The sequence below is a fragment of the Serinus canaria genome, chromosome 1, assembly GCF_022539315.1.
Source record: "Serinus canaria isolate serCan28SL12 chromosome 1, serCan2020, whole genome shotgun sequence".
In the NCBI taxonomy this organism is placed as follows: Eukaryota; Metazoa; Chordata; class Aves; order Passeriformes; family Fringillidae; genus Serinus; species Serinus canaria.
This window is the reverse complement of record NC_066313.1, coordinates 58,882,717-58,907,462: the sequence shown is the minus strand read 5'-3', so window position 1 is coordinate 58,907,462 and position 24,746 is coordinate 58,882,717. Positions and strand designations below refer to the sequence as shown.

Genomic DNA, 24,746 nt, shown 5'->3' with positions numbered 1-24,746 from the left:
CAGTCCAATACTGTTCAATCCGCTCCCTACTGAGAAGCAATTTTAAGTTTTTATCACAATATCTTTTGTCAAATGTAACAAATCATATAAAGGACAGCTCTCGAAAGCTGACATGAGACTGATTATTTGCACTTGTAGAAGGGTACTGAAATGAAAATATGAGTTAAATGACATTTCGCTTAAAACTCTGCTTGACTCTCCATATAGAGAAAGAAGAATGTGAAATGTGGGGAATAGAATTTGGTCTAGTACAATCTCTAGAAAACCAAATCTCTTGTAGTTAATTGCAAGAGAGCAATTCGTAAATATTAAAGCACTGGTTGAAGTTTGAAATTAATTGTTTTAATAATAATATTGGTATCCATTATTATTGGTTTTTTTTGATGTTATTCTTTATGCTTTGATATTGCTATGGTAACCAAGAGGGTTCTTTCTTTTTCCTTTACAGAAGGTGAGGAGACTGGAGTGATGGATAGCCTGTTGGAGGCCTTGCAGTCAGGTGCGGCTTTTCGAGACCGAAGGAAAAGGACACCAAGGTCCAAAGGTGAATATTCTATTTTAGATTTTATTTTCCAGAGAAAGTTAAAAGCATTATGGGTCCAGTGCTCTAGAATTTAGATACCGTCAGATTTAATTTGTTTGTACAATGAGTTTTCAGGGATGTTCAGACTGTTGCTTATGTCAGTAAGACTGGAAATTAATGTACTGAACTTATTATAGCCAGATCATTATGACAAGACTTTTCAATACAGCCAAATGCACTTTAACTTTTTAGGTTTTATAGTTGTATGGGGGAAGTGACAGTTATCTTGCTCCGTAAGCAAGTCTGAGTCAAATTATTTCTCTGGTATATAACTGTCATTTATTCCAAGAATACCTAGTAATTCTTAAATTCCTTAACTTCTGCTTTGTAATGTTGTAATACTCTGGTAGCTTTCAAGCACATGTTTCATTTCCATTGTTTCTTTTCTTTTGCAGACACACCACAAAATCTCAGTCCAACCACCCAGCGGCCTGTGCTGAAAGCTTGTAACCATGGTAATGAACCATATTCATGAATTGCATGCACTTCTTAGCTTAGTTTATGTAGTTGATCTGCACTTTCAAGACTGCTGCTATTATTTTTCAGTTTTGTACATTAGTGGAGTACTAAGCCATATTGGAACTTGCTTTTAAGGAGTCATCTGAATATTACATCCTGAAACTATACTTACTAATTCCTCTGCAAAGCTCTTCTATCTTTTGGGGGATTTTTATTTATTTAAATTTTGATTATGTTTTTAAATTGTAATAGTTTTGTAATCCTTAAGAATCATTATGCAAGTTTTTTAGGGTTTATGGAATTGTAATAGAAAGCAGAGATTTTGTAATGTTTCAAGTGTTAGTTACTAAGTGCCTATTATACTGAATCTGAGAACTTTTGGAATTCATTCTGTGTTTCTTTGTCTTGGTTTTCTTGGTACTATAGCTGGAATGGTTTAAGCTATTGTTTATCAGTGTTAATTCAAAATGAGTGTTGACTCAACAAAGTTATAGTAAATGTTTACTTGTAAACTGCTGAACTATCTCACTGTAATCAGTAGGACTTGTTCTTGCAAGTTACTGTGTAGGTGTGGGTGCCTGTTAGCTTTGTTAGATAGTCAGTCTACAGAATATTGCTATATTGGCTGTGTTCTAATTAAGCTTGAGGAGTCCAGAGTGACTCAGTTGCTCATGACTAGTGGTCTCAGGAAAAAGTTTATATCTGTAGTCCTGTTGTTAAAGAGAAAGTTGAATAATGGGGGGGAAAGATCTTCTTTCTTAGTTTTTAAAGCAGATTGCAATATTTTTTGATATTTAAAGGCACTACAGGTTTTATGAAGCAGATGTCATAAAATTGATTATATTAATTTTACCTCATGTGTAAGTGTTTATTTCTCTGAGTGTTGAAAAAAAAACCAACAACAACCCAAACGTGTTGAATTTGGCAAATAAAAACAAAATTGAAGAAAATAGAGCTGAAAGGACAGTTTGTCCATAATTACAGAAATTGGATCAAAGAGAAATCAAGTATATTTGACAGGTACTTGTCTAGCACATAACATATTAATATTTAAGTAATGACTGTAGAGCACATCTGAATTTATCCTGTAAGTGGTTCTGCTTGTAGGAGCACTCATATTGAAGATTGCTTCTTATCAGCCCATTCCATCTAAGTAGCTGTCTGTAGACAGACTTGTAGCTTCCAGTTTTCAAACTTAACTGCCTTTGGTCAAACATTATGGCCATGTTTCAGATTAAAAAACAAAACGACAAAAACACTCACACTCACCAAAATTTTAATGCTGAAAAATCTTAGTCTGAACCATCTTTGTACATCAGATGGATAGCATTTGGTGCTAAAGTTTGAAGTTCAGATGTCTAATTTGGAGAGAAGAGTAAAAGTAAACTCTTAGAACTTTTTTTTGTTTTTACCAAAGTCAGTTTTTCCGTAGAGCATTTTGAGACAGTCTCATTCTAAGACAATTTAAAATGAATTCAATTTTTCTTTCACTTGTCCTGTTGGTTCAGAAACAGGCTAGTACAGATCTGAGCTTGATTTTAAGGAATTGATGAGCATGTTTTTGATTTGTTGACACTTGTCACAATGTCTATGTGTTACATCTTACTATCTTGAGCCAAATAAAGCACCAAACCCGGTGTAGATTATGGTGAGTTCAAAGCCTTTTTTTTTCCTTTTTCGTAAAAGTATATGGTCATTTAGGTTACATACTGTCTAGAATGAATGCTAGACTCTGAGTGTCAAAGTCAATTTTGAAAAATGGTAATAATAACCTTAAAAATGTTAATGTGCTCAGTCAAGATAGGAATTATAATGATAAAGTTTCTTTAATTTTCTGGGTTCAACAATGTATGTCACTATTGTTCTCTGTATCATTTTTTTCTTGCACTTTATATCTGACATACATACATGCTCAATAGCCTGTTCTTTCTATCTATATGTGTATAATAAGTGATAAATGCTCTATACAATGGTCTATTATGTATACAGCATGCAAGCACGAAGTCTGTGACTTCAGAAAAACTGGGATATGTTACTAGACAGAAGTATTGCTTGGTTGTTCCTAATTTGATTTTTTTTTTCCCAGCCTAAAACTTCAAATGGATGCCAAGTTTTATATCAAAGGAAAAAACCACTGTCTTACTGTAAAGCTAAAATATGTGGAGATTGCTGAAAGTCCTTAAGTAGCAATTCAAGCACTTTCCATGTTTCTTCTGTACTGGTTTTGGCTGTTTGGTAACTGGTTGGATTACTGTTTATTCTGCTGAGACTGACAGATTCACTTATAGTAGATAGATTCTATTAATGCATACTGCAGATTCATACCTAGGATTCATCATACAGTTAAAAAGAATTACAAGCCATGACTTGAAATGGCTGTCCTGAATCCTTTAGAGTGGAGTAATCTCTGTTGGGCAAGTGCCTTCAAGTTCTAACTAATCTCAGAAAATTCTGTTTCAAAACACAACAAACCAAATTTTAAAAAGTCTAGTTTCATCTTTATTAGAGATATTTCTCTTACAAAAGTGGAAACCAAATCAGATCCAAGCATAAATAGTGTTATAAACCCAAACTGGCAATTGAGTGCCTCGCAGCCACACTCTCTGTCTTCCCTGATGGGATGGAAATAGGTAAAGCTCATGGGTTGAGAAAAGAACAGTGTAATATTTGAAATTGAAATAGGATAATAATAATAATAATAATAATAATAATAATAATAATAATAATAATAATAATAATAATAATAATAATAATAATAATAGTCGTAGTAATAGTAATAGTAATAGTAATGAGGAGGAGGAGGAGTAAAAAGTAGAGGAGGGAGAGGAGTGAAACAAGAGAAACAAGTGATACACAATACAATTGCTCACCACTGTGGGCCAATGCTGAGCCAGTCTCTTCCTAGCAATCAACATCTACTGACCAACTTCCTCAGTTTGCATGCTGAGCTTGATGCCACGTGGTATGGAGAATCCCTTTGGCCAGTTCAGGCCAGCTGTCCCAGCTATGCTCCCCCCCCAGTGTTTATTGTGCCTCTGCCCACTGAGCAGGGCACGTGCAGAGCATGTGAACATCCCAGAGCATGGGAACCTGAAAATTCTTGACTTAGGGTAGGCCCTGCTGAGCAACAACTAAAACATTGGTGTGTTATCAACATCCTTCATAGACTCAGTTCAAAACAGAGCACTGTACCAGCTACTAGGAAGGCAATTAACTCTATCCCACACAAACATGGGACAGGAAACTGGTTCCATGTCTCATGGAGCATGACAAGGGAGAGAAATACAGCCTGAATGCACACTTTCTCCACAGCTGTCATATAAATGGAAGCAGGAAGGAAATTTTTCTAACCATTGCCAGTGTCACCGTCAGTACAATGCTACACAAGGTGTCAAAGTAGCATTTGCTTTTCAGGCTTAGCCAAACCCTGTAAAACAATGTAATACAGAGGAGCAAGCCAATGCTGCTCAGGTCTAGAACTGAGAACTGGAATTGTTTTCTTTAACTAAATAGACTACTTAAGGGGGGAAAAAAGAGCAATAATTAATGAAATGCTGGGTAATGCGTGGGCCATTTTTCTCTTTATGATCTGTTGACTCCCCTGAAATCTCTGGTAGTGTTCTGCTGGTACTGCTCATTAAAAAAGAATGCTCGTTCTCATGCCACATTCCATGATAGCTGAATGTATGTTATTTTCAATCCTAATGCATTCTTCTGTTATTGAACAGATTGCCTCTTTCTAACATGATATGTGTTTAAAAAAATATGTGTTTAAAAAAAGATTGGATGTGGCACTTGAGGCTGTGGTTTAGTTGAGGTGTTAGGGCATGGGTTGGACTCAATGATCTTGAAAGGCTCTTCCAACTTCGTGATTCTGTGATATGTAGGTTTTGTCAAGTTTAAATCTGCTCTATTTTTGTGACCAGAATTACCAGTTGTATTTTTAATGCTTGTGACAAGGCCCATCAAGTCACAGTTTTTCTTGTGGAGAAAAATTCCTGCTGCATAACTAACAGAAGTAATACACATTAAGAATTTCTAAGTCTTGGAAGTGTTTTAATTCCTTAAGAATGCAAGTAATATACACTAGATTTTAGTGGATATAGTTACAATTGGTATATTTTATTCCCATTCCTTGTGTTTTTTGATTTTTAAATTACCTACTGAATCACATCTATGTGCAAAACTATGTGTTAATGTTACAGTTTGCTTTAACTGCAAAGGACCATGGACTGCAATAAATATTGTGGTACGTGCTTTTGCTGTAATTCCAATTCAGAGCAATGTCTGGCACAAGCAAAGTATTGGTACAGTTTTAGTGGTGTGCTTAGGATTCAATAGCATCTAACAGAGGAGCTCTTTTATTTTATTTAGGAAGCAGGAGAAAGCACAGAATTTTCAGTGATCAGGATTTTGCACATTAGAAGATCATTTCAAGCAGCTAACAGCTATGGCTGATCTGAGTTTTTCAGTTATTTTCAACAAGAGTCAAGGCATATTTGCAGCTTGTAGGTTTACTTCAAGCTACTCGAGTCCAGATACATGGAGCAGCATATCCAAGGAAGGGCAGAGCCTACTGCAGCACAGAAAGCTGCATTATTCACTAAGTTTTTGGTCAGGTTTTGCAGCCTGCATCAAGTTCTCTGCTGCTATGGCTATGCATTTATTTGCTGTAGCATTAGCCAAGCTAATGCCACCTGAATTGCATGAATACAAATTTGAGATGCAGCTTTGATTGCACATAAACACATACCTCAAATGCATCAGAGTTTATCTTTACAAGCTGATCATATTAAAAATGCTGTGAGTAAAGAAAAGCTGTAATGAAATGCAAGCAAAAAAATACAGATTGCTTTTTGAGACTGCAGAGGTTGAAAGAAATCTTTCTGTCGCAATCAGTAATTGCATTGTAGACAACATTTCTAAAGGTGACAAAAAGGTCTTGTTTTTATATTGAAATCAAACTTCCATGGTAAGAGATGGTTGTAATTATTATAGCTGTTTGTTCAGTAAATCTATACACAATAGGATAATTTTCATGTCACGTCTAGTCTGAAGCATTTTAATGACTTCTGTTAAATAAAACCCTTATATAGTAAAGTCATTCTGTCCCAATTAAGCATAAGGAAACCCTTTTTTCATGTGTGTTTGATTCTTTTCATCTCATATTTATAATAGAACTGTCATCTGATATTCATAATAATGTCTCTGCTACCTTATTTTTGACAAGCAAAGCTGACAGTGAGCTCAAGCTCATCTTAGTTCTTGAAACTGTGTGACCACATAGAGGTCATTTTTATTTCATCATTGTATGTGACAGCAAGCTATGATTGGCATTTCAACCTAATTTTTCCTTAAGTCTGTGTCTGTGGCTGTCTTTTCTTCAACTGTATGTAGTGAACATTAGGAAGTACCTAACAGTGAAGAAGCTACCCATGAAGAAAACTTTTTCCCCAGAACATGTTAGCATTAAAGGCACCCTCTTGAGCATTAGCAGTCCTTCACAGTAGATATTGCTTTCAAGGCATTGTGCATGTTTAGCCATGTGATCACAAAACATTAGTACCTCAGGTGGAGAAAATTTTTGTTAAGCTTTGTGAAGTTTTACTCAATAGACAAGTTTTCTCAGTAGAAGACATGGAATAACTGTAGGCACTGTTATGAAAGGAAAACATTTAATAGGATTTCTATTAAAAAATGGTTCTCAGATGTTGCCATTTTAAGACCAAACCTTCACTTCAATATTGACTTCATAGGTCAAGTAAAATTGCTGCTTATTCTAACAGGAATAATTCCCCTGGAACCATCTACACTGTTTATAATAGTTTTTTTCCTAGAGTATGCAGCAGAGTTCAAAGGAACTGACCATAAAAGTCAATTTTGCATGTGTGGAAAGAAAAAAAAATATCCAGACAAGGAAAGTGAATTTACACATTTCTGTTTCTTTCATTAGAACTACTTCTGCATTGCCGCAGTTGAAAACACATACCATCACAAAAATATCCCTGAAGTATTTTCATTCCAAAATAGCTAGGAAAAAGATTAGTTTTGATGCAGAGTTTTCAGCAGTCTCTCACACTCAAAATTTAATGTTAGAATGAAGAAAATTTCCAACTCAGAAAGGATGGCTGCCAGCAAGAAGAGTTTAGAATGAAAAATGATAATTTTACTAACAAAAGGTTCTTTGAAATATGGAGAGGTAAAAACCACTCATTTATTTAATCATTTATTTATTTTAAAGTGCCAAATGCTGAAAAATGGTTGGAGACTGTCAAGAGTGGAAAAGAGTACTTCAAATTAATGGTAATTGCATAGTATTACTGTGAAAATACTGATCTAGACAGAAAAAAATGCTGTCTTGCCTTTAGTATAAGCTAAACACACACTGGCAACCTGTGTTTAGAAAGGTGAGGAGGAACTGTAATCCTACAAAAAATTTCTCTATTTTATTAAAGTCTTGTGAGATTTCCCTTATCAACTCTCATGAGTGTGGTTGCATGCATATCCTTCACCCTATATCTTATCAGATAGCATTATATCTGAACATAATGTAGACAAAAAAGAGAACCCAAGTTTTTTAGAGAAAAAAATTTAAGTACTACTATGAGACAAGGTGGACCTTATCATGTGACCCTTTGAAGATGTCAAATTAGACACTCAGAAGAGCTAATTGCTTTTGTAAATATTTTGCCAGTGTTCATTGGTATTAGTTGAATAAGATCACAGCTCTCAAGGGAGGCGAGGACACTTTCTGCAAGATAAGAAGAGTAGCAAAGAGGTGACATTTGAAAGCAGTGCCACTGTATATTCCATAATTGCACATACCGTAAATGTCAGCTTCATAATAGCCTAGGTAGGTAACCGGATTTCCAAAAGCTACAGCAGGCAAGTTATATATTCAAATCAGTCGGCTGAAAATTTATCAGTGGAAAATCTTAAATCTGCAAATGGAGCTGTAAATTACCAGCAATTTACCCATATTTGTCTTTTCATATTTTAGTCACACAGAACTTCCCATTCAAAGACAATTACCAAGTTGATAGGTATAGCAAAGAGATTCTGTCATTTCTCGGAGCACTTTTCAAGTCTCTTCCATATTTGTTAAACAAGATTTTAGGTATAAATTTAGCAGTCTGTTTCACTTCTGTTTTCTGGATGTTAAGAACAAGTAGTATCTAAACTTCTGCCTCATTCTTCAGAGGCTTTTAGAAATTTGATCTGAGTAGCAGCTTTGCTGAACAACAGCCATAAAGTTCTTTATATTGTGGGTTTTTTAAAAATAGCTAGATAGATACATACACATATATATTTTCCTAAAGGGGTTATCTTTCATAAAGAAACCACAAATAAACCACAAGTGGAATATTAGGTAGGAAATTTTTATCAACTAGACAATTAAAAATGAGTTTTCTCTGGTTAAAGACTTCACTGGGGTCAAAATCTGAGATACTAACAGTATGATTCCTGACCTGAGTCTGTTCTGTGACTCCAGTGATGTCTGATTAATGCAACATTGTTTAGTCAGTCAGAATTCAAAAGATTTAGAGAAAGCACAAAACATTTTTAATTAAATTCTTCAAGTACTTTTCTTGAGTCATCTATTTTTGCCATGTAAGTGAATGTGTACTATTAATGTTCTGGGATTTTTTCCTCCTTTGGGAGAATTTTGTTAATTTTTTTTTTAAAGTGGTTGCTGTAACAGAACAAAAAGGTTGTGTAGAAGTACTGGAGTTACATTTCTGCCTGACTTTTTTCTTTGTAGCCAATCCTCTGCAAAGGTGCAAACATGCAGAGAAAACAAGGGTATCTTTAACTTCTCCCTTTTGTTGGGGTGGGAACAGTTGGAAGATTTACTTTCAAGTTTTTGAATACTCTAAAGGGAAATTGGCAGTTCAATATCAAAAGCATCAGTTGTATCAGAAGTAGTGCTTGTGCCTGTAAGTTGCTGGATAAATCCAGTATCTTGTTTCCTTCAAAAAATAGATGAGTCTTGTGTATTTCCACCACTCATGCCTAAGGCAACATCTGCATCAATCATACAGCAAAATAATCTGAATCCTCAGAAGGCCTTTTGGTGGCTTGAACCTGGAGATCATGAGTGATAAAGGAAGGAAATACAGGAGTCAAATGCAGGTCTGGCTTGAATGGCAGGAGGAAAGATGATAGCCAGGCTTCCACTGAATGATCTGGAATAGTGGGAGCAGGTTAGTCTGCAAATCCTCTTTTGTTATGGTGAGGTAAGTTACAAATCCAAGATGGGAAGCTGCAGTTTAAGTAATTTTAGGGAAAGAATATTTGGGTATTGGAAGATGCTGGGCTAATCAATCTATTCCCTTTTAGCATGCTCTGTGAAGTAGCTTGACTCTTACCCTTGGCATAGTAATCTTTTGCTTGAAAAAAAAGCCAACAACTTTTTAAAGCAAAATTGTTTTAACCAAACAGAAAAACTGTGTGAAGTCTATGTAATTTCCTAGATGATTTTACTTCTGGAGGATGACTAGTATATGCTTCTTTCTTTGAGAGACTATAACTGTCTAGATAGTAGCATAGTCTTTCTGTTACAATAGTTTGTTAGGATGTCTTCAAAAGAAGACTTTGTTTGTAATGGTGATGGTCTTTATTTCCACGGGGGAAAGAGTCTTCATCATGCTTTTTTTGTCTCCTGATATTATCTAACTCCATATACCAGAGAAATAAAAGAAAAGCTGTTTTCTGATCCTATAAGCTTGACCATATTTGCCATAGGTGTTAGAAAATCCAAAGACTGGTATTTGGAAAACTAAGAGTGAATTTATTCTACACTGTTCAAGCTTGCAGTTCTTGATTTTTTCCCTCCTTGTAGCAGAGCAAAATGATAAAATAAGAAATTGAAAAGATAACATCAGGACTACTTAGTGTCATAAACAGGGAAATGGAATGAAATCTCAGCAGATTTTCAGCACAGACAAATAATTATTCCAGAGGTATTTCTTTTTATCTGTTTTCTTAGGCTTTAAGCCTGTTTCCTTGTATTTGAAAAGAGATGAGTGTACATGGTGCATTATAATACAGTGCACATAAAAATACTTGAATTGGCTCTAGACAGTCTACTTTGTGTACTTCAGGCAGGATAGCTTTTAGGTCAGGAACAAATTTGGATATCACAGCCCCGTTTGGGGGGTTCAGAAGATATTTGGGTATCTGTGTACTATACCTAATCAAGCTATGCAACTTCAGAAGCATGTCCAAGAATGTGGCAGGAATCACTACCATCCATCCCCATCCATTATGATTATTTGAATCAGTAGACTTGCTAACATTTGTTATTTATAGTGGCACTCTGTGAGCAGAGGGGCTAATGAACAGAAGGGAACTTTCCAGGGATATAGAAAACATGGTTAAATCCTCTCCTTGAGGGAACAATAAATCTTGACGAACCAGGGTTAAACACAACTGAGTGAGAGCTTTCATTACTCAGTTTAAGTTTGGCACCTACGTTTTACTGGTCTTTTAGTTTGGTAACTAAATTTATTAACAACAGAAGAAATTCATATCAGAGTTGTGTACCTTTGCTGAAAGGCAGCTGTTTGAGTTACTACAGTTACATATTAGCCAGAAAAATAAGTTTTAAAGGTAGTGATCTTCCCATTGCTTTCTCTAGGCTCTAGAGAAGGGATCAGAATATAAAACCTATTAATACATAAAGGCTTCTGCTGCTTTTATAGCTTTGTATAAGGTTGGTATTTTCTGGTTTGGGTTGTTTTTTACTGTAGTCGTAATTACATTTGGTGATTTTTTTTTTAATGTTGCCTTTTTTTTCAAAAGCAGAAATTAATCCCCACATACTCTCAATTCCTTGCCAAAATTGCTTTCTTTTCCGTGCATAAGCATAAAAACGTTTATCTGGGGACATTCTTATTTCAGTGGGTGCATTTTATTGCTGTTATTACCAGACAAGGGAGACTGAATAAATATTTTTTCTTCCTATGCTTTAAAATGTAAATATCTCCTTTGATCCATCTTTTCCAAGGTAAAGTGACCTTTATGGTATCTAATCTTTCACTCTGCCATCAGTAGCTCAAGAGATGTCTGAGTCAATCTAATGCTCCCAAATCAGCCAATTAACTCATATGAACACAATGCCAAATTAGGCAATTAGGCTGAGGGAGGAGCTTTTGGGGGACATTGTTTTGTTCAGTATTTTTAAAATGAGATAACATTAAATGACAGTTATGTCAAATTAAATGCTAGAAGCTCATAGAGTGCCCCAGCCTTTCCTCTGATCCTAAACTTTGCAGAGGTGAGTGGGAAGTAGCTTTGGTTTTGGGTTACTTGGGGTATTATAGAACCATTAAGGTTGAAAAAGACCTCCAACAACATCGAGTTCAACCTTTGATTGAACACCACCATGTCAACTGAACAACGGCACTAAGTGCCACATCCAGTAATCTCTTGAACACTACCAAATGTAGTGGCCCTACCACCTCCCTGGGTAGCCCATGTCAAAGCCTTGCCACCCATTCAGTAAACATTTTCTTCCTGATGTCCAACCTGAAGCTACCCCTGTGCAACTTGAGGCTGTGTCCTCTTGTCCTGTTGCTGATTGCCTGGGAAAAGAGGCCAACCTCCACCTTGCTGAAGGTGATAGAGTTCTAGAGAGTGATGAAGTCTACCCTGAGCCTCCTTTTTCTCAGGATAAACAACCCCAGCTCCATTTCCCTCTCTGGACATGCTCCAGCGCCTCATTAGACAATTAGACCTCTCCCAGTGAGGGTCCCATAAACAATCAGAGGACTTGAGTGCCACTTGAGTGCCTCACCAGTTCTGAGTTCAGGAGGACAATCAGTGGCCTGGTCCTGCTGGCCTCACCAATGCTGATGCAAGCCAAGATGGATTTGCTTTCTTGGCCACCTGGGCACACACTGGATCATGTTCAGTTGCTGTCAACCAGCACCTCCAGGGCCTTTTCCACTTGGCAGCTTTCCAGCCACATTGCCTCCAGCCTGTAGTGCTGCAAGGGGTTATTGGTTACCCAGTGCAGGGCCCATCAGTTGGCCTTGTTGAACTTCATACAATTGGCCTCAGTCCATTGATCCAGCTTTTTTAGATCCTTCTGCAGAGAGTTCCTGACCTCCAGCAGATCAACACTCCTGCCCAGCTCAGTGTCATCTGCAAACTGACTGAGGGTGCACTTGATGTCCTCATCCAGGTCATCAGTAAGGATGTTAAACAGGACTGGTCCCAGTGCTGAGCCCTGGGGAACACTGCTAGCAGCTGGCTGCCAGCTGGGTTTAGTTCCTTTCTCCACCACTCTCTGGGCCTGAGCATCCAGGCAGCAGAGGGCACCCTCTCTAAGCCATGGCCTGTCACCTTCTCCAGGAGAATGGTGTAGGAGGCAGTGTTACTGAAGTCTGTACAGACTACATCCACAACCTCTTATCAGTCACCTGGGTGATAAAAGGAGATCAGGTTGGTCAAGCAGGACCTGCCTTTCCTAAGCCCATGTTGGCTGGGCCTGATGTCCTGGTCGTCCTGTACATGCCATGTGATGGCACTCAAGATAGTCTGTTCTCTAGCCTTCCCCAGCACCCAAGTCAGGCTGTCAGGCCTGTAGTTTACAGGATCTTCCTTCCCACCCTTCTGGTAGATGGGTGAAATTTGTCACAATTTGCATTGCTTGGTTCTTAAACTGAGATCTCCAGCTCTCTTTACAGACATCTACAATTGCATTGAAAGGTAGAATCAGAGCACTAAACACATGAAGTGCTTTATAAAGTTAGTTAATCTGGTAAATCAAAGTAATTAGAGTTTTTAGCTGACCTGCAAAATTAATTGATGTATTTAGTCTCTTGAAGAGATGAAATACCTCATAAATAGATGCACAGTTTAGAGTGTATAGGCTCCTCATAGTGGCTAGAGAGAGGCATATACCCATCCTATACAGGAGTTAGCCTATATAAATTGTTAATAATTGATGAATTCACGTCTCCAACTTAAAGTGCTTGAGGCTGAGAGACCTGATGAGGGTTGTTCATGTTTTAGTTCTCTATCTCTGTGTATAATAAAGTTAATAAAACAGGACACAACACACTCAATACTGCAAATGAAACAATAGCTTTAATAGCTGCTCTTTAAGTTCGTATTCTGTCCTAGGCAATGAATGATACAAGTGCTTCTGAGGGGCAAAAAAAATTGTAATTCTCTTATATTCATGCATACAAAATTTACATCAACTTTGGATAGCTAACTTTGTTATGCTTCCAAATTCTGGTATTTTGATACTTATTTCTTTTCCTTTACTATACAGTATGCTTGTGTAATTTGTGTTACACTGCTAGTGCAATAATAATTTTTTTTATCTACTCATGCTTTATTTAACTGGATTAAAAGTAAATAGATCAGTAGCGTGTCTTTAAGTTATGCAGCCTTCCTGGAATGTGAGTTCTTAATTCCAGCATAAAGAGTAAATCAGGTTTGATGTGTGAGTAGCTGCAAACTCCATTTTGGCCACTCAGAACAGAATAAAAAGTACTTTGCTATCAGGTAATCCCTAGTTTTATAATTGTACTGTAGATGGTAGTCTTCCCCTTTCTCTAAGAAATATAAAATCATTTTAATTCTGTGTGATCCATCATCAGGCAACTACTCAAAAAAGTAACATTCTTAAATGCTCTCAAATGTCCAGTAGCAAAAATAAATGAAGGGCAGAGTGCATTAAGGGATTTCCAGTTGTGTCTCACAGGGCAGAGAAAACTGCTGTGAGAGAGCTCCTGGGATAGCTCCTACTCTTGCTGCCTTTAGCAATAGCTTCCTGACTAATCAGTCTCTGAGCTTACCCCAGTGCTTTAAGTCTGTTCTTTCTCTGTTGCCAGCTGCTGACTGAAAACAGGACACAGCCAATTACTCTCCGCTGAGCTTACCCAGTCTCTGTTTATCCACCTAACAGCAGTTGCTCTGAGATCATTTTATTGAAAACTTGTTATGTAGTGAGATCTGCTATTATAAAATCTTGTATTTGTTTCAGTGGGGTCAAAAATACAGGAATCTTACAGTCGAAGATTGGATTATATTATTTGGAATAGTTGCTTCCTGTGGGACAGAAAACAAAGCATGCTGAAGTGGAATTAATTTCTTCCTTTTCCACATCCCAATGTCCATCATATAGAAAAAGGGTTTACTTTAATATTAGAAGTTGAAAAATAGACTGGTAATGACTTTTGAATTGTAGATACTACTGGCTATATCCTAATTTCTTGGATTGGGTTCTGATCTTCCTTTGTAGATCTTTTTTTATTCCTTTCTATTCACATCAGAAACCATATGAGTGATACCTAATGATAGATTTTCTTGTCCCCAACCACATCTCATAGCATCCTTATTCTAACCCATTTTTCTTACTCATTTATCAGTCCTATAGAACATTAGCATGCTCAACAGAACCACTTATCTCTAGTTTCTAAAACATTTTATTCCTGTTTCAGTCTGTAACTGCAGGTTTAGCCTAATAAAAAGGGCATTTTTGACCTGTGCCAATAAACTATAAAATGCACTCTGGTCTAAAAATGAGACTATTACTTATTATAGAAGTCTTTTTGCACTCACATTAATAATAAAGCTTTGGTGAAATGTGCACATTGAAGGAACTAAGCAACCAGAAATGCTGCAAAGCACCTTCAGCTGATGTTTTCTGGGAAAGCTGTTGTAACACAAAATATACTTTTATTATTTTTCTAGTTACTGAAAGTCCAAAGTGCTGCATTAAAAAAAATTATGTCCTAACTGCTTACAGCTAAATGAGAGACAGGTCAACAACAACTTATAGTAATGTGCTGTCCAAAAGTCATAAAATATTTTAAAATCTAATAGCCATACAGTTTACATCCTTTAAAAGTTCTGAGGTAGAGCTGGTGGGTAGGGATTCAAACATTGTATGCTTAGACCTCCCATCCAAAACTGGGTGGCACTCAGAATCTGGTTTTGCTCAGATATTGCTACAAGATGCACTTTAAGATCTACTAGCTCTGGGGTTGCACTGTGCAGTCAAAGATTTTCTTCATCTGTACTTCTGCAATGCCAGTGCATTGAGTAGTTGCAGGGTATTTTTTTCTTATACTTAGTACCTCTTTGCTTTAATTTAGCCCATTTGAAAAAAGTCACCAAACAAACAGGCATTGCTTCTTATTTTTAGTTTAAAAATCTTTTTACCCTTAGCCTGCACTGACATAGTGAAAGTTATTTCAATGTTTGCATTACAGTAATACATTTCTGCAAGTGATAAGGAAACTTACTTGGTCAAGAACACTTTTTAACAAAAGTACTAACTGTATTTCATATGGAAATAAAGTTTGACTAAAATTAAGCTACCAGGGCCTGGCTTTTTCAAAGCTAAACTAAACAAGTTAAGGAGAACAATAGGAAAATATGAGAAATGGGAAAGCTTTTCTTAACCTGCCAGTGTGTTTGCTAGTAAAGAGTGCACTGCACTGCCTAATATTCTTGGCTTCAGTTGCAGATCTCAGCCTTAATTTTTTAGTCATTAATGTAGAATTCTCTTTACATCAAATTGTCTACCTTCAAAAACTAAGTTGAGTGCAATAAAATTTTTTAATCTTTTGGTTTTCTTGGATTATGGTGAACAAGCTAGTGGAGAAGTCTACTTCATAGTGCTTTGTATTTGGAAAAAAGTGTTGCTGCATTTCTGTCCTAAAAAAAAGATTTTCAGATTTTGGAGCTAATGTTATACTTTGTACACTTACATGAAGTATACTGATGAGAAAAATATATTGCTCCTGAAATGTTTTCTTGTGATGAAGCTGCTGCTCTACAGTATTAGGTTCTGCTGCCTATCTTTAGGACAAAAAGAGCTTGGTAGTTTTCACACTGCATAATACTAAAAGTATCATAATTGGTATTTCATTGTCTTTTAACATGTTCATATTTGGTGTATCACAGACATTAAATTTGAGCTTTGAGATTATGCCATTTTCAGTACATACTGAAATCCTTCCTCTGTTTGATGAAAGTACCATACTTTAACAGATGTTTTACCTGTTGTCTTTGAGGAGTTACTTAACTTTGAGGTATATGAGCAGTGCTGGGTTTGATGTTTAGTTCTTAAACTTGCATAGAAGTAGGTATGTGGGAGTGAACAAATTCACCCAAGAAAGCTGAAATATCTTTCAATTTACTCAGTAAATCAGCCCAGGCTTATTAAGTCAGCCTAAGAATAGAACTTCTATCAGCTAAACTTTCCACTGGGATTTATGATTGGAGTGCATATAATAACTCATTACTGATCAATGCACGAGAGATGCTCTGTTGTAATATGTATTCATGGGAAGTATCTGCACTCGTTTTCCATTTTACATTTTTGTAAATAAAATCCCATTAATTATTAACAAAAAATTGAGTCAACCTTGAAACTCCCTGGATCACAGTGCATCAATCAAACAGAAGCAGTGATTTTTCTGGGAATTTTTTTCATAATAGATTTCCAATTAATATCACTTATTGTTCCTTGTTGGCAAATTACATTTTCAACAGTTTAAGGAAACAAGAAATACTGCGGTCTAACCGATATTATTTGTTGAACTGATTAATCCTTAAAGCACGTTAATAAGGCTATCATCCAGAGCCACAACAAGATAATATAAAAATTACCAGAGTGCTGCTGCAGACACTCTTGATAAAAATTTTCATATTTCTTCATCACAATTGGAGTTTGCCTAAAAGTTTCATTTCTAATACAATAGAAAGAATTCCAACTAAGACTTGGGGCAGAGGTCTATTACTTTAAAGAAAGTTTATACATTTTTCTTGTTAATTTTTAGAAATTGTTTCATTTGTGCTCATTCCTTTGATAATTTGATTATGAAGAGAAATATGGAAATAAATTATTTCACACTAGTTTATTAGTGTATTAGTATTTATTTAACACCACTAAATTATTTCTAGTGGTGCTAGAAATAAGTTGGTGTTTTAACTTCTGAGTCACTTTTTAAAACCTACTCTGATAACAGTCGTTCTCCCCATGTTAATAAAAAGAGAAAATAAAGAACCTCCTTTGCAGAAAGAAATCTGTGAAATATCTACATTCCTTACTTTTTCCCTACATACAGTACAAAAATGTGGCAGGTGACATCATAGTCAAACTGATTCTTCAAGTCTTGAAATATACTAATTTCATGGGATGGATATTTGTTTACTAGCCAGTTCTGTGGCCCAGCTGTGTTAGCATGAGTCACCTCAAGGACTGTTTATAACCATTATTTTGGGTGGAGTTTGCATTTGATAAACTCATAAGCATTACAAAAAAAAGTAACAGGCCTATGGTGTTTTCAAAGATTTAACAGATCACAGCAGCTTCCTGACTTAAATGTGTGGCCCAACAGGAAAAAGCAGCTTGAAGTTCACTGTTTTGTTTGGGATAAAAGTTTTGAAGAGAGCTTCTGAAACACTTTATTTACGTGTTTTATTTTCTGGTACAGTATTTTCAGTTAATTCAAATTCAGCTCAAATTAACAACTCTGTGTGCTTTGGGATAATTAAATTATGTTTCCTCTTATCTTGACTCACCATGCAGACTGTTGCCCACCCCTATAGCTGCTTTTACTCCATTGCTATAGCAGCTCTGTTATTTAGGGATAAATCTTTTCTTCTCCCCATCAGTTGTTGTGAAAGAAATGTAAGCCACCTGTGAAAAAAATTAGCATATTTGGAGTGACTTCTTGGGTTTGCTTGTCTGCCTGTATTCCAGGTATTTTTATGTCTGTATAATGGGAAGGAGCAAATAAAGGTATTTCAGCTATTCCTACTTATTAAAATTGACCTGGATGTGCCATGGACTTGGAGGAAGGGAAATGGGAGGATGAAGAAAACCCGGTTCTTATGAATCAAAGTGGAAAATGAAGGAGGAGGGATGCAAAGGGTGGCTGAACGGGTGCATGAGCCCAAGCCTGCTGTTGGGAGCATCAGCCGCCACATCGCCTGGGCAATCCAGGTTGCCATGGCAATGGCGACAGGACCGAGGGATGAGTGCAGCTCCCACTGCCCGGCTCTCCCCTGGACTGCAGCTGCAAGATGAGTGTTAGAGACTCCCCAAACCTTGTTCTGGCAAAACACCTTTGTTCCCTGAGGGGAGGACCATAAGAAGCTGCTGCTGGCTTTACAAAACCGTTGCACATTCAGCAAAGCTTTACAGTCATGGGTGTTTCTTTCTGGCAGTTGGTGAAGAGCAGTAGGGCTTAGAAGGTAGGTATGGAAAACAAACACTGGTTCTGCTCCAGGGAAACTTGCCATGGTGCAGTTAATTTTAAAAATTTATTTATTTAGGAATACAGGTGACTGTATAGCAGAGGCGGGCTAATTGCCTCCCAGGAAAACAACTTAAAAGTGTTGCTGTCCCTATTGTTTGTTATGAAGAGGTCATTACATAACAATGCATTTCTATAGTAGTAGCACACTTCATTTTTCCTGCACAAATAGGCATTCTCTGTAGTTTCAAATGTGAGTTGTACTTAACTCTAAATGGGGATTTTAAGACACTTGTCTTGACATACCAGAAAAGAATCCTTAAAATAGCCAGTTACATTCAACCTTTAAAATTTCATCGAAGAAGGATGTTACGTGTGTTTGTTTCTGGAAGGTTAAAATTGCTCACAGTTAAAACTGGTTACAGTATTTTTAGATGACCAAGATTTGTATCACCATTGTACCATATCAGCTAGCTTAAAAGGCAGAATGTTTGTTTTTCTGCTTTTTTTTTCCAGTCTGTGCACATATACCTGTAACATCTAATCCTATCACTTGATTATTTCCTTCAACTCTCAGAAAACGTTTGAAACTGACTGTTAAATGAGGGGTTTGTTTGGCTTAGGTTTGGGAATTTGGGAGCAGGGGATGTCTGCTTGTTTGGTTGGGATTTTTCAGGGCTTTTTATGTGGTGGGGAGGAAGGAGGAGTATTGTTGTTAAAGTTGTAATGCGATATCCAGAAAGATTTAGTAGAAATCCTAGGCTGAAAATAAATGTGGTAACTCTTGTGTAAGTGAGTCTGTCACTGAACAGCAGGCTGACTGCCATCAAGAAACACTTCTGACACAGTAGATGTATTTTGGGAAAGGGGGGAGTAATGGAATGGGTTATTTGATGGGGAGTCTGAGAACGTATTGCCTGAGAGAAATGTCTAGGGTAGAGCTGGGATACCTACTCTTTTTTTTTTCCCCCGTTGCTAAGGCAAAGAGAAAAAATAAATTTTACCCCAATGCACATTTTTCTGCATTGTATTGAAAACTGAAATTTCTTTCCGTTTGGCATGAAATATTTGCTTTTCTGAGAGAAAGAAAGAAAAGCAATTGAGAAAGAAGGAGATGGATGTTACTGCCTTTGCTCAACACCCAGATTACTTCATCATTTAGCCAGGAGATGAGAACACAGATTCAGTTTTGTTCCTTTGTGTGAGAATGTTTGTGAATTTTCTAGAAATAAACCTAGTCATATAACCTAAATAAAGTCACCTACCCACAAAGCTTAGCTGCTCTTTTTCAGTCGCATGCATGAATATCTATGAGTAGTGGAACAGTCCCAATGGATTAAGTCTAACTTAAGTCATAGTGAGAAATGAGTTTGACAGAGTTAATCAAGACATCCAGACACATGCTTTGGATCATCAGCTTACTTTTTAGGTGAAGTTTACAGCCTCAGTTACTACAGTTTAGATAACCCTTAGGTCAGGGTATAAAATGTAAGAATATATAGATTGATCTATGCGCCTTTTGTGTGAGGTGCAGGATTTTCTCTGTGGGTGATGTGCTGTAGAATCAAAAGAAAACATGCCTGTAGCCTTTCTTTTCACATCTTTTATACAACCCTTCTTTGTGTAATAACCTGTGAAAACATGCCACAATAAGTGGCAATTTTTTTTATCTGCCTTTGGAGAAACAGAATCCCAAGGCACCTTCCCTGAATACCTTGGGAATAAAAGCTGCTGTGTTTGACATAGTTCTTAAGATCATAGGACCAATACTATTTCTTCATGCTTTTTTTCTTCCTTTTTCTTTCTTTTCTTTTGGAGTTTCACATTTTGCAACAGGATTAAAATTACCACAGTGACTTCTGAAAAAAGTTGCTGTTCTAATTTCGCTTCATTTTTTTCCAGATCATCTCCCTCACTGCCCTTTTCTGGGGGCCTTCACAGGAGAAATTGTTTTAAAAGGATGATGAATCAATTTAGGCAGAAGCAAGATAAATTCTCCTACACTTTCAGGGAAATGTCTCTTGTATTTTTCTGTCAAATGATCATCAATATGTATTAAGGTCTGGTGTGCAATACTAACCAGTCATTTCCTGGATATTTTATCCATTTCTATTTTTTTCTTCACTTTTTTTTTCCATTAGTGATGGCTAAGATAAGCATTGAAGAGCACAGTATATATTTGTCATGTCCCTACCATATTTTCCTATACTAACAGAAGGATATAAAGCATTTAGGCTAGGGTTTCATCCCAAATGAACATGTCCTTCCTGGTCTGTACATTTTATGGGAATATGAATTAATTCTTTCTTGGGTTTTACATTGTTATGTTAGGATCTTCCATCACCTCAACAACCCACCCATTTCTCTAAATGGATTCCTGGAGTTTGGTACATCTGACATAGTGATACATTAAAAACAAACAAAATAAACAACAAGCCCAAAAACCTCCAATTCTTTTGGACTTGCTGCATGTTAGAGACTGAAGTAATTGGTTGGCAATGGTGAGATAACATTGTAGGCATAAGTGTTCATTGGATAGCAGGTGAAAATTTTTGACTTTGCATAATGTCAGAGAGGCGCCTCTTGTTTTTTTTTTTTTTTTAAAAAAAAAGTGGCAGTGCACTCAGAGGAACATCAGAAAGGGAGTTTCAGCCAGCTGATTTGTGTGGCTTTGGTTGGTGTGGGTTTTGTTGGTTTGCTTTTTTAGTAAACTGGATGTCCCAAAAACTGCCAGGAATCAGTCTGAGTGGTTTTTCTTGTTCTTTCATGAATCCTTTACATTTTTGCTTGGGGAATCCTGGGAATGTCTAGTGATAGCATGAGGTTTTTTTACAGAAGGAAAGGTGGAATTATATATTGATCAATTAATATTTTCCCCAAGAGAAGTGCATACTTTAGTGTTCTGTTCTGTAAGACTTAGGTGCTAGTGGATCTATTTTATCTGATTTAATTGCATAATATTAATACTATGAATCAGAAATAAATTTTCTAAGTGATTTAAATAAGGTTTTATTTTAGTCAATGCTAGTATTACCAATTTACATAACAACAGTGCTATAAAGTTCCACTATAGAAGTATCGTTGTTATCTGCAGTGGAAATACAACATGTTTTTCATCCCAAAACACAGACATAAACCATTAAAACAGCATTCCCCTGCAGAAATATCTGAACAGTGGTTTGCTGGAAAACTGAGTGTGACAGACTTTTATTTCTTAGGCATACACTGTATCCTGATACATACCACGGTTTAGAGCTTCACACAGACCAGAGAGCTGAACTATTCACCAACTGCTTTAAGCAAAGGAAGATTGCAATTCATTTAGTGATTCAGTTCTTTCTAGATCAGCTTTGGAATCTTAGAAGCAGATCCATGTGTTAAGATATGTAGCAGCTCTGTTGCCACATAATTCATTGTGCCACTTAGTATACCAGTGAATTCTGTAATATAATACAAGCTTATATTTGTAACTACTAGTGATGTTTTAAAATAGGATAATAATTTTAAAATATTATAATTATTCTTTTTCATCTTTGTAGAACATTAAAGATCTGCTCTTTTAGTATTAATATCCTAGCTGAGCGTGGTAGGAAAAATACAGAGTTTATCTCTCATCTCATGCTTGGAAAGTGTGAGTATCATTTAAATGATTCACTGTTCAACTTCCAGGTATAATTACTGTAAGGCCATAATAACAGGTCAAAAGAGCAATTTCTTTTTGGATCAGATGATAGTATTAGCTAATAAAGAGAAAATTCCCAGCAAAGCTAGGTGTCAATAAAATTGTTAAAATGTAATTGTTAAAATTACTGAGTATGATTCTCTTGGTTCCTCCTCCCATCTCTAAAAATAATTGACGCTTTATATTTTCTAAGTGTTGCTTTGGTGCCGGGGTATAGGAGATTCTAAACAAAACCAGTTTTATACATTAACCTTCCTGAATAGTTTATGCGTTAAAAATTATAACAGTAAAGTGAAACCAGATGGACTGAGTAGAGTTGACAGCACCTTTCTGAGTGATGAAATTGCTATTGATTTATGACAAATGCCAGTAAAAGCAGGCAGGGACTGTTTTGTTGCTGTCAGATGAGAACTGAAAGTAGGCAGGTTTTGTTATCAATCATTTGTTGTCGGTGTAAGACAGTGGCAGGCTGCTATAATTGATTTGATAGCTCTGTCTGACTTGAGCTCCAGTGGCCACCGCAGATCGTGGCAATGCAGCAGTGCAGAGAATTGACATGAAAAAGAAGTGACATGACTCCTCAGAGGCCAAGTTGTATGATTTAAAGGTGCATGTTTGTCAAAACATTTTATAAATCAGAATTTTCAGACTTGGAGGGAATTTATTGATAGCACGCAGTTTTGAGGTTAGTCTGAAAATGGGCTTTTTTTATATTGTGGCATTAATTTAATAGATGTTTTATGACCTAAAAGGATTTGCATGCGTAAAGAGACTTCTTTTTTCTCTTTTCTTTGCCTTGAAGAACAGCTTACAGGATTTCATTCAGTTTGGTCTTTTGATGAAACTTTTCCCCTGATATAGTATCTGTCCCAGTTATACCTAGTGTGATTGTAGAATATCACTGTGACACTTTGATCCTCTGTAATAGGCTGGGGTTTGTGTTTTAAAGAAATAAAATAATAATGGCTACTGAAGACCTAATAGGACTATTGAATAAAGCTTTGGGGACTTAATTCTGAGGTAACCCCAAATTAATCTGTAATGTAATGTCCAGAAAACCTTACTCATTTCTCTGTGAATTTTCAATTTCCGAACAGTTTCAAGTTTGGTTCCAGCTGAGTTAATTAACAAACACAGATTGTTTTCTTTTCCATTTCCTACAAGGGTAAGGATTATAGAATTGGAAAACACACAGCAGAGAATTATCTTAAGAACTATGAAGTCATGGATACATTCTGCCTCTTCCTTATTTTAAGCTTTAATTGTACCAATCAGATACAAACTTGATTCCCAAAGAAAACTCTATAATGATACTTATTTTATGCATATGACAACTTGAGAGATAAGAAAGCATCATATACTTTATATAAAAAAAGGATTCATGAGCTAGGAAGGATTTGGACAATTAAGTAAATGTAAAGATCAGGCTTATTTTTAATTCCATTGTAGTGCATCTGTACAAAAAGTCAGTAATTCTCTGTCTGGATCAAGAGAAGTAGTTTTGAAAATAAAAAGGGAGATATTGATAGCATTCAAAAATAATTACTTCAACTGAGTTAATGTAGAGCAGGGCTGCTAGGTAAATACAGACAAATGGGCTGTTTAAAATTAGGTGATTGAAACAGTATGGCCTGTTTAGTCTAACAAAAGGAAGACAAGAAGAAAATGTATGTGTACATAGATATGTGTGTGTGTGAAATACACACAGATCTGTATTACATGCAATGTAAATATATATGCAATTATAATATATACAATATTTTGTATATGTTTGGGAGGTAAATGACAGAGAAAAGAATGTTAACAGCTTGAACACAAGAACAAATGGAGATTAGTAACTAGTGCAATTTTGAAAATAGCATTCTAGTAGGCTGGGTAGTTGGTCCTGTTTACATGGGGACATTTAAAAATTTCATCTATTAATCAACAAGTGAAAGTATTTTAGCATAATCATTGAAAATAATTAAGGGCCTGGAATCTCTTAAATCTTATATCCTGTATTTTAACTGTGACTTTCTCCACACAAATTTGTATTTTTCCAGGTCAATTCCTGTTTGCTTAAAAGGCTTATCTTTTTTAGATAAAATTATCTCTCAGAAAGAGATATTCATCAGTTGTGTTTGTATTACAGAAAAAATTGTAAGATTCTTTACACTCCAGATGTCAAATATTGTTAGATCTTTTATATATAACTTTCCTAATTTTTTTCCATTTTGTTAACATCCCCAAAGTGAAAGAAAAGCAAAAAATGTTTATTCATATGCGGATGGATATTGGTTGCAGACTAATATTATAGAAGATGAAGAAAGCAAAGACAACTGATGGATGTAAAGAGAGATCATATTTCATGCTGTTTCTAAAAGGATTCTAGTTTAAAGAGAGTATCAGGTGGATAACACATGGAAAGCTATTTCAACTACATGGGTGTTTTGATAAAACTCTTAAAGGTAAGATTTAAAGACAACACAAAAGGAATAGTGAATTGTGCAAGGAGCCTGAAGAGACTAAGAACATTGAAACAACAAGGTTTAAAGGCAGAAATATGGGAATGATCTTGAAGTCCTTGAGTTTCCACAACTGGAAAAAGTTGTAGCGAGTTAACTGTTCCAACTTCTAAATGTTACTCTAGGAAGAGATACCCAGAAACTCTGTGAGAAGAAATTTTCTGAAGATCTTGAGTCTAAATCATTTGCACTTCATACAGTATGTTTATCATCTTAAATTTTACTTACTCACATTTACTGCAGGGCATCAGAACAAAGGTAGAATACGCTCCTGCAGATTACTGAAC

General features: G+C 36.1%; 1 protein-coding gene across 1 annotated transcript in view; it reads left to right on the top strand.

The window, feature by feature from the left end:
• Positions 1-24,746, top strand: part of DIAPH3 (diaphanous related formin 3) — a 200,972-nt gene that overhangs the window by 145,649 nt on the left and 30,577 nt on the right. The window contains exons 26-27 of the mRNA XM_009085265.4: positions 449-544; positions 979-1,038. Of these exons, the coding sequence (XP_009083513.2) occupies positions 449-544; positions 979-1,038 (156 nt within the window). The remainder of the gene's footprint in view (positions 1-448; positions 545-978; positions 1,039-24,746) is intronic.